Source organism: Syngnathoides biaculeatus, chromosome 16 (assembly GCF_019802595.1).
Source record: "Syngnathoides biaculeatus isolate LvHL_M chromosome 16, ASM1980259v1, whole genome shotgun sequence".
Taxonomy (NCBI): Eukaryota; Metazoa; Chordata; class Actinopteri; order Syngnathiformes; family Syngnathidae; genus Syngnathoides; species Syngnathoides biaculeatus.
The window spans coordinates 23,940,261-23,959,444 of NC_084655.1; the positions used below are offsets into that span (position 1 = coordinate 23,940,261).

Below are 19,184 nucleotides of genomic sequence, written 5' to 3' on the forward strand. Positions count from 1 at the left end.
AATTATACGGCACCACCAACACAAATAGCAGTGAACAGACGGATTAGCCGTTAGCAGGACAAACCTATGATCTGTGTCAAGACTGACGGAAAAAAAAAGAAACTTGTTTTATTGCTTCACTGGATAAATGACGTTTTTAAAACATTATGCAAAAGTTGCAAGAAGTAGTCTGGAAATGGGGGGGGGGGAGCCAATCATTCTGCAACCATTAGCCGAGTTAGCATATTCGTTGAGTGACTAATCCTAGTTTTACAAATTCATATTGCATTATATGTAAGCTTGATCGGAACCAACTTGTAATACGAGACTTTGTGGATGAACTGTTGATCGGATGTGTTTTTAGAATGGCGGCGTGGGGCCGGATCAACTGCTCTCGTGTGTCGCATCTGGACCACGGGCTGTCGGTTGCCCCGCCACCTTCATAAATTTCAAATAGCCTGAGTCTCCTTTCACTCTTTTTAAAAGCATTTTAATATATATATATATGTATACACATGAGCTGCATTGCACCAGCAGTTTGTCGTGACTGTAAGTTGGGGAGGGCTTGGGGGGAGGGGGGGGGTTGCTTCCCTGGTGAGCGAATGTTATCTCCGCAACTGATGCAAGGGTGGGCTTTTTTTTTTTTAAACACAGGGACAAATGTAATTTTTTTTAAGTGGAGAGATGATCAAGAACATGTGTTGCTTTACAAATACATCCATACTGTTTCTAATAAATATTTTAATTTATGCGCCGTTTTCATTGAGAAATTTAGTGACCGACGATTTGACTCAGTGTCGTGGCGGTTCCACCCAAATCCTGCAGATGGCGGTAAAGCGCATTTTGAACTATTGTCCGATGCCACGACTGTCAAATGTTTCAAGAAGAAGAAGAAAATGTTGCTCAATGCTAATGCTAACTGCGGCGGGCTAAGACAAGTCCCTTGTTATTTGTCGCATGATACGAGTCAGAAACACAAAGATAAACGATGTTATAGTTGAATACACAGCTACTGAGTTTTTTTTTTTTTTTTGTCTTGACCACTCCGTAGAACTTGTCCCGTCCGTGTGGTTTTATTTTGAAATGTAAGGACGGAAATGCAAGGAGTGCCCTTTTGGGCTTTACGCTCAGCTTCTCTTTTCTCCGTCGGACACGCGCAGATAAGAGTCGAGTCCACCGAAGATGCTTTTGCCCTGGAAGAAGCTCCCAGCATGCGTTTCGCACCCGCAGGTGTCGGCGCAGTCGGGACGGGCTGGACGTGTGCTGCGTGGGGTTGAGGAAGCGGTCCCGTGTCACGGCGGAGGAGACAAAGATTCCATTTGAAGCCGCCTTCTAATTCGCGTGGACTCACAGGTAGAAAAAAATGATCACCCCTCGCGATTGAATTAAAGCGGCTGGCAAGAAGGCGGCGTCTTGGCGTTTTGACCTGTGGGACTGCGGTGAGGCGGCGAGGACCATTTCATTAGCCCTGGAGACTCCCCCACTGGAGGCTTTTTTTTTTTCGTCGCTTGGTATTTTCCCAGGATACGAAGCCAGAAGTTAAGCAACGACGAACGGACGACGGTGAAGTACCGCATTGGATGACTTTGACAGGAATCCTTTGGACGTTTTCAGCATGGAGCTCTTGGGAGCTGTTGCAGCATTGATACGGAGTTAAGATTTTGTCTCCTGTTGACACCCGACGAGGGACATCCGCAAACGAGCGTCATCAGTTCATTCGATCGGTCTCAAAGTTCTTTCTGGCCCCCGTTGAAATGATCAATGGCGGTTTTGCAAGGGCTTAAACATCACAGCGTCTAAGATGATCAAAATCTCGCTCCCGCCCCCGATCGCAGTTTCTCCTTTTGGATTCTGGATTCTGGATTCTGGAATCATCTCGTCGTCAGCCAAAAATGCTTTGACCAATGAATCAAACAGTTTTGTCTGCGTAAGGTGAACTGTGCAAATGGCGTCATGCAGGAATGCAACTACTGACTTGAAGTGGGCCAGTGGATGAGTGGAAATCTTCCTAAAGTTTCCACAAGGTCCGCCCTGCTCACCGGGGGATAACGTCTCTCATTCAGTCTGCCTTTTCCCTTGAAGAGCTCGAACAATCGCCGCTGTGGGCGTAACACCGTGGCGCCGGAGTTTGCCTTCTTCCTCTTGGATTTTATTTGTGGGCTCTCGGATTTTGCAGCAGCGACATGGCGTCCCCTCAACGTCAACAACTGCTGCCGCACAACACAGAGGTGAGCTGTGACTCGAGTGGCGAGGGCGTCTCAGTGAGGATTGGCAGCAGCGTGAAAGTCAAGCACGGAGGGGGGCCGCTGGGTTCCATCGGGGGAGGCTTCGTGGCAGGGTCCAAGCGCTGCAAGTACAGTATCTCGTCCAGCTGTAGCTCCGGGGAGTCCGCGGTCAGGAGGACGTTGGTCAAGAGCTTCCGGTCGCAAAGGAGAGTCCCTCAACTTTTCGAGAGGTCTGCCGGTCACTTCTGGGACCCGAAATTTGACTCGTCCATCCTGGAGGAAGCGTGCAGAGAACGCTGTTTCCCCCAGACGCAACGGCGTTTCCGCTACGTCCTCTTTTACTTGTCTTCGGCCGCCCTCCTCTGGGGGTTTTACTTTGCCGCCAACCCGTCCCGCTGCGACAGGATAGTCTTCCTAATCCCCACTGTATCCTTCCTCCTTTTCTGCCTCTTCCTCTTCCTCCTAACGTTTACCAAGGTCTACTCTCGCTGCTACACTCAAGCATCTCTGCTGCTCATAGTCGTCACCTTCGTGCTGACCCTGGCCCCTCAGATCCAGACATCGCGCTTCAAAGATCCAGAGCCTTTCGCTGATTCGTTAACCGGGGATCATTTCAGCGGCCCGCCACAAAACGTCTCCTACCCAAGGACTGCAGAGGGTAGCGCCCGGTCGGCCTGCGTCTCCCCCGTCGGGACCTTCTCGCTCTGTATCGAGGTTCTCCTGTTGCTGTACAGTGTTCTTCACGTGCGTCTCTTCGCTTCAGTCTTACTCGGGTTCCTCTACTCGGTCTGTTTTGAAATTTTGGGCTGGTTCCATCTCACCCAGACCGGCGGCACTTTGAGTTTAATCCCCGAAAAAGACCTGGCCGTCCTCGGTTGGTTGGGACCGGCCAAAGCCCTGCTCCACCTGTGCGCCCACGCCATTGGCATTCACCTGTTCATCATGTCTGAAGTACGGTCACGCAGCACCTTCCTGAAGGTGGGACAAGCGATCATGCACGGCAAAGACTTGGAGGTGGAGAAAGCCTTAAAGGAGCGGATGATCCACTCCGTCATGCCCAGAATTGTGGCAGATGAACTGATGAAGCAGGGCGACGAGGACATAGGCGACACTTCTGTCAAGCGATACTCCACGAGCGGCGCAGCTGCCGTCATCGCCAGCCCCAAGAACTATAAACGCAAGAAAACCTCCATCCCCCGAGGTCAGATCATCTTCAGACCCTTCAACATGAAAAGGATGGAGCCCGTCAGCATCCTCTTTGCCGATATCGTGGGTTTCACAAAAATGTCCGCCAACAAATCCGCTCACGCCCTGGTGGGCCTCCTCAATGACTTGTTCGGACGTTTCGACCGACTGTGCGAGCTGACCGGCTGCGAGAAGATCAGCACCCTCGGGGATTGCTACTACTGTGTGGCCGGGTGTCCCGAACCCAGGCCCGACCACGCGTACTGCTGCGTGGAAATGGGCCTGGGAATGATCCAGGCCATTGAACAGTTCTGCCAGGAGAAGAGGGAGATGGTCAACATGAGAGTGGGCGTCCACACCGGCACCATCCTGTGCGGCATCCTGGGCATGAAACGCTTCAAGTTTGACGTCTGGTCCAACGACGTCAACCTGGCCAACCTGATGGAGCAACTGGGCGTGGCCGGCAAGGTCCACCTCTCGCAGGCTACCGCCAACTTTCTGGATGACCGCTACCGACGCGAAGACGGGCAGGTCACCGAGCGAGTCGGTCAGAGTGTGGTGGCGGACCAGCTCAAGGGTGAGTGGACGTCGTGACTCGTTGTTGATTTGGCGTCGCGGTGAGTTTTCGTCTGCATTTTTGGGAATTGGTGTCCCGTGTGACTTTCCCAGGAGGAAAATTTGGCCGGGTCTCTGGTGATCTGTTCTATGTCGTACCAGGTCCCTTTCGTCCTTTGTGGATTGCGTCAGGAATTATTGGAACTGAAGCTTAGCCTTGGTCTCTGCGTCTCAATCTCGCTTTTGTCCTCAAGTCACCGGAATATTTTATGGCCCACTGCTGCCAAGTCATGGCGTTGAGGACTTTTTTTTTTTTTTTTTTTTTTTGTAAAGCTGCGATCCAGGCCGTTATCACCCAGTAGGACTTTTTTTTTTGCACTTCTCCTGTTAAACTCTTCGTTTGTCGTTGTGTGCAATTTGTTTCCTCGTATTTCGCATGACTTCACCTTGATGAAATCTACACCAATTAGCCTCCGTCAGTGTCGACGTTGGTCTGGGAGATTTTTGGGCGTCCATCTTCCATTTTCCATCTCAGATTAATGAATGACAGCAACTTTTGCGCTTGCTACTGTTCTGTTTTTTGGGTTTTTTTGGTTTTTTTGTTTTTTTTTTTTTTGACCCAGGATAAATCTCTTGGACGCTGTTATCACCCTACCGGCTTGTACTTCTCTTCCGCCATGTATTCAGTTCCCGTCTTAAGATTTATCCTCCCCCTAAAGATTTGCTGAGCCGATGAGAGCGTTGGCACTCAGGAAGGTGTTTTTTTTGTTTTTTCTTTGGCGTTGTAACAAAAATGAAAATCCATCTATTGTCTCGACGAGCCAGCGTAAATCCCTCGGGTAGTAGCACCGCAGCCGGGATTGGAGTCAGATCCCGGTTTTGCCGAGCCAGACGTAAATTACGATTATGACCTGTACTCAGCGGCCTCATTTGGTGCCCCTCCACATTTCGAAAGCGCCATTAAAAAGAAATCCATTCAGCCATTTTCCATCGCGCTCATCCTCGTCGGGTTTTTTCCTCAGCTGGCTTCGGGCGAGAGGCGGGGTGGATCCTGAATCGGTCGTCACAGGTCCCGGGGGGGGGGGGGGGGTGCGTCAACAAATTCCGACTTTGCAAGTTGCAGTTCTTTGACTTCAGTCTCTTACTGATCCAGATCAATAATCAATACGGTCAAGCCTCGTGTATTGTGCTTCAGTTTTCATGGCCGAGGTATTGATGGTAGTTATTCATGTATTTTTGAAATTCTCTTTCTACACTATTTTTGTTTTCCATTGGTCTTGCTCTCTCAATATATGGTTTAAATGTTTTCATCTTGTTTTAAATGTTTTTAAAGACTTAAAAAAAAAAAAAAAGATGCTAAGTTTATTTAAGTGGGGTGTTTCTGTTTTGCAGATTTTCAGATATTGCGGGGCGGTGTGGAACTTAACCCCCAAAGATGGCGAGAGGTTTACTGTACTCCAAAAACAAACGTTATATATTTGCGGCTCGCCATTGCCGACGCGGTTCGACGCGGACTTGGAGAGTCCGGGATTTTGGTCAGTCGCGGTACGTCTCGGCCAAGAGTTTTGCTGGCACATTATGGGGTTCTTTTTTGTTTTTTTTTTGCGGTGGGAAAACCGCTAAATACCGTCCACGGTTGTCAAGCAGAAGTTTCCTGTTGTTCCTTCACAACATTGAAGCCGATGCGACGGCGACTTTGTAGCTGTTCTGTTCTGACCGCTGTCCTCATGGTCTCTGTTCGGACCGGCTTTGGTGTTTCTGTACCCTTTTCCTTGTGGAAGTGTCACGTCATGTCATTATCCTAGCCGCTTATCCTCACAAGGGTTGCGGGAAAGCCAGAGCCTATCCCAGCTCGCTTCGGGCGAACTGAACTGGAATCGATCCCACGCTGCCCGCACCAAAGGCAGGAGTGTGTACAACTACACCGTCAGTGACTTTCTGTCCACGAGTCCATGCAATTGTGTATCTGTGACCCCCCCAACGAAAAACCAAAAACCAAAGTTGTGATCTCATCAGCATTTTCATTTATTCAGCAGCACCCGTCAGCCCTCTCGCGTAATTTGGCTCACCGGAGCGCGAGGCCGAGCTCGAGGTGCCCGACGATCTCGCGTCCCCTTTGAAATCCAACACGCTCGATCGCTGAAGGAGTTGTGCCGAGTATCCCCCGCGTGGGAGGGGCCTCTAATCGGAAAAGATTCCGTATTATTCATCTGAAAGGGATCGCAGCGGTTTTATTTCCATTGAATGGCGCAAAAGTGGCGCTGACGTCATTTCTGATCGATCACGCGGCCATTAAGAGGCCTTGAATGTTCTCAACTGCGTCCTTTCATTTTTGTGCTTTTGGGACACGCGTTCATTTCTGTTCCGTTAACCCTGTAAATCGTCTCCACCGGGAAGTGCTGTCAGTCATCCGCAGTTTTTGCCTCAGGGCCATCGCAGATCTTTCTATATTTGCTGGCGTCCGTGAACGTCACGCGGAGAAACGAGACAAAATGCAGCGTGGAAGGACCGTGAACCGAAACTTAAGTGCTTTTCTGTGTCTTGCGCAGTTCCGCCCACGCAGACCACCGAGGTACCGTCTTAAGAAAGAAAGGTACTCATCCTAAACACGCAGTCTGGGGTTTTTTTAGTCCGCTTTACCCCTCGGCCCTATCGGCCCCACATCCAGAATTGTGACACCCCCACCCCCCCCACCCCAAAAAAAAAAAAAAACAGCTTTTGGGAAGTGTGCCTGTGGGGAGTCGTCCATTTTTCAGGTCACTGATGGAAGAACGAGAGAGAGACCTGCCTTGCCAGGTCTGTCATCCCGAAGGAAAAATTCATTTTCCTACGTCACGATTTGGAAGTGGAAAACTGACCGCGGAAACGTGGAAGAAGGATTCCAGGCCCCACGCCTGTTTGATTAAGAGGCGACGGCGTGGCGAGTGTCGTACTTCTTCGAAGATTGGCACCTACGAGGAAAAAAAAAAAGAAAAAAAATGGGTAAGAAACCCAAAATGCTCGTCTACTGCTAACTTGTCTGAAAAACAGTGCGGCACTAATACGTCACTGGTTTTAGTACACAATCCCGCTGTACTGTACTGCATCGGGTAGTTTTTGTAGCCTGCAGCCGCCACGAAGCACGTATTAATAATATCCGGTCTGTTTATGAGGGGACCTTGCCCGCGAGGTCCTCCGATCAAAGTACAGAATGCACTTCTGGAGGATGCCTCGTCACGCGCCGTAAACGTGAAACGGGAAGGCTGGGAAGCTCCGCGGAGTGGCCATAAGGCGGATTTATAGAGCCGCGGCCATTTCGTCTCCCCGCAGTGTCGCGTCGTTGCTCAGCAGATCGGACGACCGGACGTGGCCTGCGCGGGGGGGTCGGGGGGGGGGGGGGTGTTCCTTGTTTACATCGGAAAAGATTTCTCATCACACGGTGTCGGGATTTGCAAGGATCAAGAGCGGACAATTGCGATGGCTTTTCAATTGGCTTTGTCCGCGCCCCACCGGGCAGTCCCGCATCGATGCGGACTGACGCCCCCCCACCCCCCAAGCGGCCCGATTGGCTCCACGTTCAAGCGTCTCGTCTTTATCGAACGTGACACGGGAGAAGGTGGCCAACGTCTGCGGTGTTGAATTTTGCAGATGTTGCTAATGGACATCGTTTGACACGGTCTGCCCGGTGTTATTAGGGGCCGTTTAAAAAAAAATGTCGTTTTGCACATCCATTTTCATCACAGTGTCGTTTTGGAGACTTAAAAAAAAAAAAAATGTTCATTTTTTTGAGAATGATCGCAGCGCATGTTTTGTCATGGTGGACGTTATTAATCCCAGTAATAGCGCAGACATTACTGCTCGTCCAGTGAAGTGTGACGTCGCTTCTTTTTCCATTCATGTCATCCATCGATGGATCCATTTTCTTAGCCGCTCATCCTCACGAGGCCATTCGTGTCAAATGCACGCAAAGCTTTTCATCCACATTCCGTCACCGACTGTGGGAAATATTGCTATTCTGTAACGATTGTTGACAATGTCGGCGCCCGTACGTGAAAATGCGCACGTCATTCATAACTGCCGGTTTTAATGTCGCTTCTCTTCCCGCCACTGCCTTTGTGTGAATCCGCCTCCATTTATGAATATCTGCAACTCTGCACTCACTTCGTCTGGATGCTTGAATGCATCAAGAAAATCCTCGTGCAGAAAGTTTGTTCAGTCACTTCTCACATTTGAAGATGTGCTATGTGGAGCCCCCCCCCCCCCCCTCCCACAAAGGCCCCTCCCCCGCGGACATGATGGATAGAAATCCACAAACGGCACGTGGGAATCTGTGATTGATTGTTGTCAATATGGAAATAAGAAAAACAGATGTACAGGACGTGGGTCGGGCCACTCCGTTGAGGTTCATCATGTTCAGGGTCGTTGTGCAAGCCCCCCCCCCCCCCCCCACACACACACACGTTCACGCAACATCTTTCATCCAAATCTGCGTCGCGCGCAAGCTAATCTCCGTGGCAACGGATAATTAACAGAGTTTAAAGGATGCCGCTCGTCCCGGGCAGATAGCAGGAGGACCTGCGTCGGTCTCTGAACAACAAGTGGAGAAAACGACAAGCTACGAAATATCATTTTTGTGTGAACAATACAACATCGAAAACAACGCTGAAAACAAGACAAACAAACAAAATATGTTTCCAAATATGCGCTGTATAAATAAGAAAAGGCAGCACGGTGGCTCAGCCGGCAAAGCCTTGGCCTCACCGTTCTGAGGTCCCAGGTTCAATCCCGGACCCGCCAGTGTGACGTTTGCATGTTCTCCCCGTCCCTGCGTGGGTTTCCTCCGGGTGGGCACTCGGCTTTCCTCCCACATCCCCAAAACGTGCAACATTAATTGCCCCGAGGTGTGATTGCGAGTGCGCTTGTTTGTCTGAGCATGTAAAAGAAATTTGATGACATGTGCCGAATACACATTTGGAGTTTGATGCTAAAGCCTTGGGCTCACAGCTCTGAGGACCCGGGTTCGATCCCGGGCCCACCTTGTGTGGAGTTTGCATGTTCTCCCCATTTTCTCCGGGTGGGCACTCCGGTTTCCTCCCACATCCCAAAAACATGCAACATTAATTGGACACCTTAAATTGCCCGTAGGTGTGATTGCGAGCGCGACTGTCGTCTGTCTCCGTGCGCCCTGCGATTGGCCGGCGACCGGTTCATGGTGTGTGCCCCGCCTCCTGCCCGTTGACAGCTGGGATGGGCTCCGGCACTCCCCGCGACCCTTGTGAGGATAAGCGGCTAAGAAAATGGATGGATAAATGAGAAAAATCCTCAATGCAGCGAATCCACGATAATTGCGATATATAGCAAGGGAAAATGCAAGCTGCGAACTATTATGTTGCCATTAAGAGACATTTTTAATGAAGTCGGGCAATATGAGTGTTGCTGTGGTCTGCAGCTTAAATGGCACGACTCACGCGTCAGCAATTCTTTGTCATAAAAAAAAAAAAAAAAACGTTGATTGGAGGTCTGCTTTTTGGTATTGAAGCTGAAACCGGGTATCTCCTTAAAGCTTGAAACCGTGAAAGAAACGAGCAGAATTCCGGGGGGTCCCTCTGCCGAGGTGACGCTCGCCGCTCGAGGCCGAGCGTTGTTTAGTTGAGCCGTCCACGTCGCCCGTCTCACCTCGCGGCCTCGAACACGCTCGCCGGATAGATCGCCATCGTGACTCAGTGATGCCTTCTAAGCTTTTTTTTCTCCTTTTGCGATCACAGTCGCTGAAAATGTCTTTATACACACACACACGGGAGCTTTTATTGATAATGATGGATGGTTTTGGCTTTTGCGGTGACACGCACGCACGCACGCACACCACTCACCTGCAGACGTTGACTTCCTTTCCCCACTCGGATGCCAGGCCCCACCCTGGCGATGTTTGCGGCTCCAGTGACTCATTAACGTGCGCGGCAGGAAGTGCACGTTTGTGTGGGTGTGTGATAAATGGCCCTGTAAATTATGAATGAATGGAGATGACTGGGGGGGGGGGGGGTCGGTGAAGCCCACTCGCACGGATCGACCGATGGCGTTTGCAAAGCGTGTTCTTGGCCATGAATTATTTTGTCTGTGTTTTTTTTTTTTCTGCAGCAGAGAAACATTACGCGTGTTATCGCGAGCTGGGCAGACCGCATTTGAAGCCCCTCCCCCCTCGTGTCTGTCTTTGTGCGTGAATCATTCAGCTGGAATTTAATTCATTTGGGCCCGAAAGGACCTTGAGGGCCTCTATGGCGATTATTTATCTGCACTTGAGGCTGCTTGGTGCTGCTAAAAAAAAAAAAAAAAGACCTTAAACATAGAAGTCCGCGAAAGTGAAAATCTAAAATTGACTCTCCACACAGAAGTGTTGTTAACAACACTGCCGATGAAAAGAAATAATCATAGAAAAATAATGTGACCACGTCACGCGAGGCTTCAAAATCATGCGCTCGTCTCTGCTGTCAAATGCTAGCAAGCGTTCGCTGACTGCGTGAAAGCGCATAACGCTGAAAATTGGACGCTTATTGATTCTACTTCCTGTGCCTTTGACATCTTTGAGACGTGGAAATATAGCAGCTTGCTACGGCACTTTCCGCGGCGCTTCAAAAAGGCGCTAGCCAGCATCTAGCTTGTGAGCTAACAAGCTTGGGCCCGGTAATAACGGCTAAGTGATGCCCAATTGCGGCGGATAACCGCTGATCAAATGAAGGCGCTCCGGTTTTTCGACAGTCGTGTAGGCGGGACTTACTGCATGCCCGACGAGGAAAACTGCAACGCTCGATATTGTATATCGTGACAGTATAGCGCTCGTGGACGCGACGTCAGCATTTTCCCGGCGCCAAATTGCCGGTCAAACAGAGCTGCTCGACACTGAACCAACCGGAGGAGAATATTTACAATACCCGAGACCTGTTGTGCCGTTGGTTGTCACAACAGACGACACAGATATTCAAAAATGGATTACGAGCTAAAAAAAGACCCGAATAGATCGATGGATTTTGGAAATCAAACGTGATAGATGGTGGCCAACCAAAATACGCACACGCCTGCGCAGCGATCGCTTCATTTCAGGTAGGAATTATTCTTCTCAATCTCAAGTTACCAAAAAGTATTTATAACGCCAAGTTGGCTCATTCGAGAACAATGCGTATTTAAAAAAAAAAAATAAAAATAAAAACCTGTGTCGCGGAGGTTTACGGAGGTTAGGTGTGGCCGCAATCGCTTCCGTGTACGTTACGTGGAGACGACTCCGTCCTCTTTTTTTTCTTACAATCATAGTTAATGAATGGGAGTTTGTGTAAAACTGGGGGTCATTTATTGAAATATTGGTATTTGTATTGAATACTAGCGGACAAGAAAAGATCAATGGATTCCGTCTAAGGTTAACGTGTGGCCGAGCACGCTTCCGCGTTCACGAGCCGTCAAAGCCATCACTATGTGGGATTTATTCCTGATCAGCAACAAAGTATTCGTATGCGTCCAGACTTTTCTTCGCTTTCAAACTCTTCCGTGTAAATCTCGACGACTTACTCACCAGATCCAGTCGTCCAAGACAAGCGGAAGCCAATTACCACTCCAATTTCTTATCAGCGAAAACATCGACTTCGGCATCAAATACGGCTCCTCTATGACGACTTTATCTAATTTTTCCACGTACCTTCGTTTATTTTCACCTTCTAAATGTCCAACGGAATCGGACAAGACTCTGTGCGATTGAATAATGCTTTGCTAGACGGCCAATATGGCAACGTAAACAAAAGTCACGTGATTTTATACCTCCATAATTGACAGTCCTCGACCTTTGCACGTTTCGAATCACATCGCCTCATGGCCTTCATTCAAAGTCCCTTTTTAAAAAAAATTTCAGTTCAGGAGGGACACGGCTAATGCGCTGGAAAAGCGTCCGCTGCGGTCGCTGCCGTTTATTGTGACGTTTCCCTCTTAGGACAAAATACTAGCGACAACTTAACAGCGTGGAACGGCCCCCCCCTGCGCCCCCTCGCAGCTGTCAGCTGCTCCTCCATCCGCATCGCTCATAGCGCCCCCGCTGTCATGTCGCAAGACTGTTGCTGACGTGTTTGTGTTTGCGTGCGCCGAGCAAGTGATCCGTTCCCAGCGGAGGTCAATCTCAAACCTTTTATCACTTTCACTTTCCATCCGTGTCACTCCTCTTCTGCCGCTCCGACTCTCGGCCTTGGCTCGCTTCTCCGCGGCTGCCGTCTGAATCTCGTCTCTGACTGTCGGCCTGCGAGTGCGCACTTGAAAATGTCTTTTATACGGTCATAAACGTGACTAACTCTCCGACAGATCCTTCTTTATTCTCGTATCCCGCGTCGTGGACAGTCTGTTTTTCTGCTTCGAGTGCCTTTCTAACGCCTACTCAGAACTGCACGTTTGAGACGCAAAAATATATCCGCTCCAAGCGTCTGGCGGCTCCCGCCGGGGCTTTTCAACGTGGTGACAACGAGGCGCTCTAAAGTGGCCTCACCAGCGTAACGGCCAATTCCACGTCAAGTCAAACTAGTTTAAATTTTTTCCCCCCGCATCCTCGCTTTTCCTCTGCATGTAGTGCTCGTGGCCACGGGCGACAACGAGGCACTCTAAAGCGTTCCCCGCCAGCAAACTGTCCCATGTGAAGACATATTTTTGCGAGCGAGCGAGCGAGCTGCGCGTCGCAAATGCATCGGTTAAGTGCTGATGCTTTTATCAAGAAGGGGGCGGGGCAGCTCATGCCGGGCCACGTTTTAGCCACGCCCAGAAAAACGTTATTGCTATCGCGATACACAGGTCCTTACCTTCAAATATGTATAAAACAGTATCATATATTAAGGTCTGTCTCAAGAGTTCACGTTACAGAACATCTGGACAGAACGTAACTGACAATTTATTGATGATGATGCATTAATTTTAGCAAAACATATCCTTCATTAGGGCGGAACGGTGGGTCAGCCGGTAAAGCGTTGGCCTCACGGTTCTGAGGTCCCGGGTTCAATCCCGGACCCCCCTGTGTGGAGTTTGCATGTTCTCCACTCCGGTTTCCTCCCACATCCCCAAAACATGCAACATGAATTGGACACTCCAAGTTGTCAATAGGTGTGATTGTGAGTGCGGCTGTTTGTCTCAGTGTGCCCTGCGATTGGCTGGCGACCAGTTCAGGGCGTACCCCGCCTCCTGCCCGTCGACAGCAGCGATAGGCTCCGGCACTCCCCGCGACCCTCGTGAGGATAAGCGGCTAAGTAAGCGGATGGCTGGATATCCTTCATAAATTGTCGTCGTGGTTCTATTCTGGTCTATCCTTGGACGCGTCCTGGATTCACAGGCGGTCCTCGGCAGAGGAGGTGCCCTCACGGGGGACGCCGACATTGTTTGCCCCCTCGGTTGCGTTCGCTAAGAACGGACGACGGCGTTGGCTGCTGCGCTGGCCGGGTTAAATTTTGAGGTCAATTGGCATGTGAAAATGTGTGTTTGTGCCAATAAAAGCAGGAACACGAAGTTCACCACATGGTTAAAAAAAAAAAAAAAAAAAAAAGTGACAGGAAATGACCCCAAATGACATCAGCGTTTCAGGTCCGCATGGAATCTGGAGGCGGGAAGAAGTCACGAGAGCCCATGCCCGAAAACAAACAGGAAGTTGGCTGTTTTGATTCAAAGTGGCCATTTTGGGCCAATTTTGGGACTTTGCCCAGACCAGTCCCAGTCAGAATCGTGAAGGCTTTTCGCCTCTGCGTGTTCAAGCGACAGCAAAAACTAATACGACCGCCTTTGAGTAATGGGCAAGACTGAAATCCCATCTGAACAAATGGGCGCGCGTTTGACGCTACGGCGCTGGAAAGTCACACGTTGCGACTTTGGAATCATTCAAACGAGTCCAGTTGTGTTCGTAGACGCGATGTTTTTTTTCCCAAGGCGGGTCCGGCCCGGCGACGTGACGGCAGCTGAATTATACGGCGAGACGTCGATGTCAAATCAAAGCCGCGGCTTCTTCCGCCGTCCGGCTCGACATCAGTGAAGAACAACAACACGTACGCTGGCTGCGAGCTTTTAACGGGATGCCGACGCTGACGAGCGCCGACGTGTTGCCCGCGTCCCCTTTTTCCGCTGCTGGGTTATATTTAGCGGAAGATGGAGATCAGAACGTCGTCATTAAGCACCGGTCGGGCCGCCGTTAGTCAGCGTGTTGAATAAGCGCAGTGTGGGGAAGATTCCGGAGGATCTCGAGGGCGGGGCGGCTCTTTGCATCTATGTTGACTGCTAAGAGATCAGTTAAAAACAAACTAACGCGTCAGTTGCGTGCCGACGATACTTTGTTGATGTTTGATTCTTACGCATGTTTTCCGTGCAAGTGTAATTATCACGTTACCACTACATTGGTCAGCGATGGAATATGGCCACGGTGCATTGCGACGTGTGTGCAAATTGGCCATACGTCGTTGCCTTAGCAATGGAAATAAAAGCGAGGACGGTGTGGGCGCTTTCGTTTCATAATTGAGATGAAACTGCCCTGCTTGCTTATAATGTTATTCAACAATTTGGAAATTAATTCTCCACAGACTGCACATTTCCATTTATTTCGTCAGTTATGGATCCGTTTGGACTACGTATGGAACTGCTGTAAGCGCTGTTTTTTTTTTTTTTTTTGCAAAAAGAAGGAAGTGCTTCTTGCAGACTTGTGCAGTGTGCACAGATGGTTGCGGGGGTGGGTGGGGGGGGGGCATTAACAGTCAGAGGAGTGAGCACAAGCGAGGAGTTCCACACAAATGAGATTCAAGTGGAATTCGTTTTTCGGGTGATGTCAGGCGTGGCAACACTTTTGCAGCGACGAGCCCTTGAAGATCACGCCGTGACGACGCCAGACGCCAACGAGGAGACCGCACGGGAAAATGTGAGAGAAGAGTCGAGTCCGCTGGTTGCAGATTTTGGAGGCGTGTCAAAGTGTCTCCGTTGTTCCGGGTCAGTGTGTCGACGACAGCCGCTGGCGGTGCCGTCGTGTTCGCCGGCGTCAGAATCGGAATGCAGATGAAGACGGAAGAAAAGTGTGAGCGGTAGAAACGATCCCTTTTCTTTTTTTGCCACCCGTGCAATGACAACATTCCAAATGAGCCGTAGCTACGTAATTGTTATATACCGCATGTATGTGGTACTACAGTATGGAATAGGGCTTCCAAAACCTGGAATGAGTATTCAAATTCTAAGCCCATATTATGGATAAGCAGCGGCACTGTGGATCAGCTGGTAAAGCGTCGGCCACACAGTTCTGAGGTCCCGGGTCTGGGATCGAACCTGCCTGTGTGAAGCTTGCATGTTCTCCCTGTGTCTGCGTCCAACATGAATTGGACTCTCTAAATTGCCCCGAGGTGTGATTGTGACTGAGGCTGTTTGTTTCCATGTGCCCTGCGATTGGCTGGCGACCAGTTCAGGGCGTACCCCGCCTCCTGCCCGTTGATAGCTGGGATCGGCTCCAGCACTCCCTGCAACCCTCGTGAGGATAAGTGGCAAAGAAACTTGACGGATGGATGGATTGTGGGTAAGCAGTCGATAAGTTCGTAGAAAATGCTGCAATTTTACTGATTGTCCACATTTTTCTGTCTTCTTTGCTGAGGGAAGCAAATTTCTAATTTGGGGGTCTTGAAGTTGTCTCGAGACCGGCTTTTGGACCCAAACTATCGCTTCTCTTTCTTTTTCTGGAGTCATGTTTACGTAACGCCGACCTTGCAGCTTCTTGCCGCGTCTCCGGGAGAAAGTCTTTTAGCCTTGATCGAATTAGCTTCGCCACAGCGTCTCCATCGCTGCGTGGCTGCCGAGACGGTCAAGTCTTCATCCTGCTCAGAAAATGCCAAACGTGTCCCGGTCACATTGGGTGAATGCTCAACGGATTGGAGTCATTACGGCATTACGCTGTATGGCGAAGTCTAGACATTGATTGCTTCTGGAGAAGAGCAGTTTTCTTTTTGGTAGGTCTAAAAGTGAGATGGTTGTTTCAACATGTTGTACATATAAACAATGTCGTTCGTCTCTTGCCTTTTGTTCCCATTAGCACCTGTTCTAGTTCAAGTCTTTGAAAAACAACAGTAAACGCTCAAGGGAGGACATTTGCCGGAGAAGTTTGCAGCGCAGACTCTCCTTGAGCCAGCGACCCGCTTACGCAAAGGAGGTTGCCATCAATTGAGGGTTGAGGGTCTTGCTCAAGGGCGCTCGAGCAACAGCAGCACAGACCATGCGAGCCACTCGACCTCCTGAGCCTCGCCATCGCTGTTTTTAACGTAACTCTCGTTCGTCTCCATCATCGGCACGGTCGTACCAGAGGCAATTAGACGCACATCACGCTTGTTACGTTTCCACGTTTTCAAACCCTTGTGAGCAAAGCGAAAAATCGAAACAGTTTGGCCTGTTCTTTGGATTTTTAGAGGTGTGGCATTTTACATCTGCGGGTATTTGAATTTGTCGGTGCCCTTGTGCGCCCGATCGACATGCTACAATCAAGGGCGGAGATACAGGCGGTTTTATAACGCTGCCCATAAATATTATGCTCGAAAAAGTGGCACTCAATGTCATTTTGACGAGTCTCCAGTTCATCATTTAACATCCATTTGCGGTTTGATGCCGACGCGCACAGGCTGCTCACAAGCTATTGTCACTTGTGCGGCGCTCGTTCTCTTTGCGTTTAAAAGCGTGTTTATGCATCTTGTAAAAAGGAGTTAAGTGTTCACTCCCCGCCCCGCGATGGATGGCGAGCCGGCGTGAAAAATCTCTTTCTGCCGATGTTCCGAGAAGGATTCTACTCACAGTGGCTGGAAAGAAACGCTGAAGGTCAAATCCTCCGTTTCCCCGATCAGACTTGCGTCAGGAGTCGCCCGCTGGCTGGCCACGCCTCCCTTGGCTGTCACAAATGACAGTCCCCCGCTGATCCCGTATGAAAAATGCATACGTGTCTTTCCTGGCTTCTGACAGAAAGGCATCCGTCCCCTCCGGCGTCATTCTTCTGTGGTGACTGCTCATTCGTGGCCAGATGCGCTTTTCGCCAAATATTACTCTTCCTGTGTGTACCGCACCGTAGTCCTGAAATTCTCTTTTCGGACCCTGCCAGACATGGGGGGGGGGGGGGGGTGCCAAGCGGCCAGCTGCCCCCCGTTTCTCCGTGCCACCTGTTCCGATGCCCTCCCGCTCGCTCACCTGGCCCTGGGACGCCGTGCCGCCATCTTCAGATGACGTGTTTGTTTGCGTTTGTGCCGACTCGAGCAGTTCTGTCAGCTCTGCTTCCCTGCCTGTGTTCCTTTTTCTGCTTTTCGAATAAATCTCCCCGGGACACGCAGCACTGGCTGTTCAGATAAAAAGAAAGGTGTTGTAGTGTGATAAAGAAGCCGCAGGTTTTAAGGCATGGCTCAAATATATTCTTTGACAAGAAAAGCTAAATCCACAATAATGATTACTTGTTAATGAGAAACTCAAAACATGGCCTAACGCAAGAAAGTCCAGATAGAAAAGGAGGTCACGGTAGATCCCTGCGTATCGAAAAAACAGCAGGCTTTGTCTTGATGTGCCAAGGCCTGATCGCGTGAAAGACCTGCCAAGCAGTCCGTCTTCCACTAGACCTTTTCATTCACCATCAGAAAGCAACGAGACCGAAGTCTTTCCGAGACGCCGTTAGCCATTAAATCTAAGAGTTGGCAACCAGAAGGCGAGTTTGACTCCCGGCAACCCTTCCGAGTCTCATCAAGGTGTCCTTGTGAAAGATCCTGAATCCCCGACTGGTCCTGATCCGGCATCATCGGTGTGGTCAGAAAGTTGCTGCGTACCGCTCCTTGCCGAACCTCCGGGGGGGGGGGGGTTTGGGACTGAGCCTTGCTTCAATTACTTTGGACCATGTAAACCTCCACTAACCATCGATCAATTTGAGCGCTAGCTATTCAGGGAAAGCTGAGCTGAGCTGAGCTTGGCCCGTTTGCGTGGTAGACCTTGTCCTGGTCCGCAGCCCGTCACGGCACATTCATTCAGTCAACAAACAGCGTTCAAAGCATTAATGAAAGAATTCCCCCCCCCCCCCCAATTTTTGGAATGTTGCTCGACCCCTTGGGCGGAAGTCACACGAGCAAGATTTGTACCGACGACATGCAAACCACTTCCATCACCGTGCCACTTCCATCCGCGCTAACCTTGGATCAAAGACTTGGAACACATTAGTTTGGACTCACCCTGGTGGCTCGTGAGTCTGGACTCATTTTCCGCTTTGGCGACTTTGGATGAACCTTTAAACCTCGTCACATTTGAGCTACCCTTAGACGAGACTCTTTTACTGTCAGACTTTGACCTTGGGATTCATATTTATCGACGTGTCCCGAGCGTAAAGTTGAATTTCTTCTGTTTCTCCAACCTTTGTTTGATCTCCCTTATTAATTTGCCGGGCGTAAAACAATGGAAGGATAATCTTGTACCTGGATTTGTATTCCTATTGTCATCCATCTGCGGTTTGCAAATGACGACGTTGTAGCCACCTCTTTTGTCGCCCGCGCTTGTTTGCCGCTCATTGTGCAGGCGCGAGGGAAAAGGTTATCTATTGTTCACGCGCTGTTGATCGAGCAGCACTCCGCGCCCCGTAAAGCCCGCAGGCCGCCGCTAATGATCCTCTTCAATTAGCTCGCGGTCGTCACGGACGGAAACCGGCAAAAAACAAATTGCGGCGTAATTAATCAATGCGAACAAACGGCGCGCCGTTGACCTTTTCCCCTCCACTCTCGGCGAGCCCCGTTTGTACTGCGGGGGACGTTACACGCGGAGGAAAATGCGCCGACGTCTTACCGCTGCTATTCAGAGCCACAAGTTTCAGAAATATGCTCAGTAGAACAAAACAATTACATAAAAATGGACACTGACTGTTTTTTTTTTTTTTTAATTTTGTCTCTTTGCTTGTGATTAAAAATGCCACCTCAGAAGAAACAGAGTGGGCTTGCTACGGTCCGGACCGCTGAAAGTTTTCATCAAAGCGGAATGTCTGACTATTCAAAAAACACGAAAACGTGAATATGGACAGGCATTGAAGAGGATCCAAATGCACCTTTTTGTTATTTCCCAATCAACCATCGAAAATGTCTTCAAAGTCAAGTACGTGGACATTTTTTTTTCCTTGAGAATTGATCTGGTCACAGCTGGGAGATTTCATTTTTTTCCATTGTTTAATGGCGATGTTAATTGTTTTGAAAAGATTAGAAATAGGGCGGCACGGTGCCTCAGCTGGTAAAGCGT

At 49.8% G+C, this 19,184-nt stretch overlaps 1 protein-coding gene across 4 annotated transcripts in view; it reads left to right on the top strand.

Annotated features, from left to right (window-relative positions):
* The first annotated feature begins 701 nt into the window (after positions 1 to 701).
* The window catches only part of LOC133514777 (adenylate cyclase type 9-like), a 32,063-nt gene continuing 13,580 nt past the window's right edge, over positions 702 to 19,184 (top strand). Inside the window, exon 1 of one of the 4 annotated variants that reach the window (XM_061846729.1) lies at positions 702 to 3,966. In XM_061846729.1, the coding sequence (XP_061702713.1) occupies positions 2,163 to 3,966 (1,804 nt within the window). In that variant the 5' untranslated portion in view covers positions 702 to 2,162. The remainder of the gene's footprint in view (positions 3,967 to 19,184) is intronic. The other 3 variants (XM_061846728.1, XM_061846731.1, XM_061846730.1) reach the window with 3 other exon arrangements.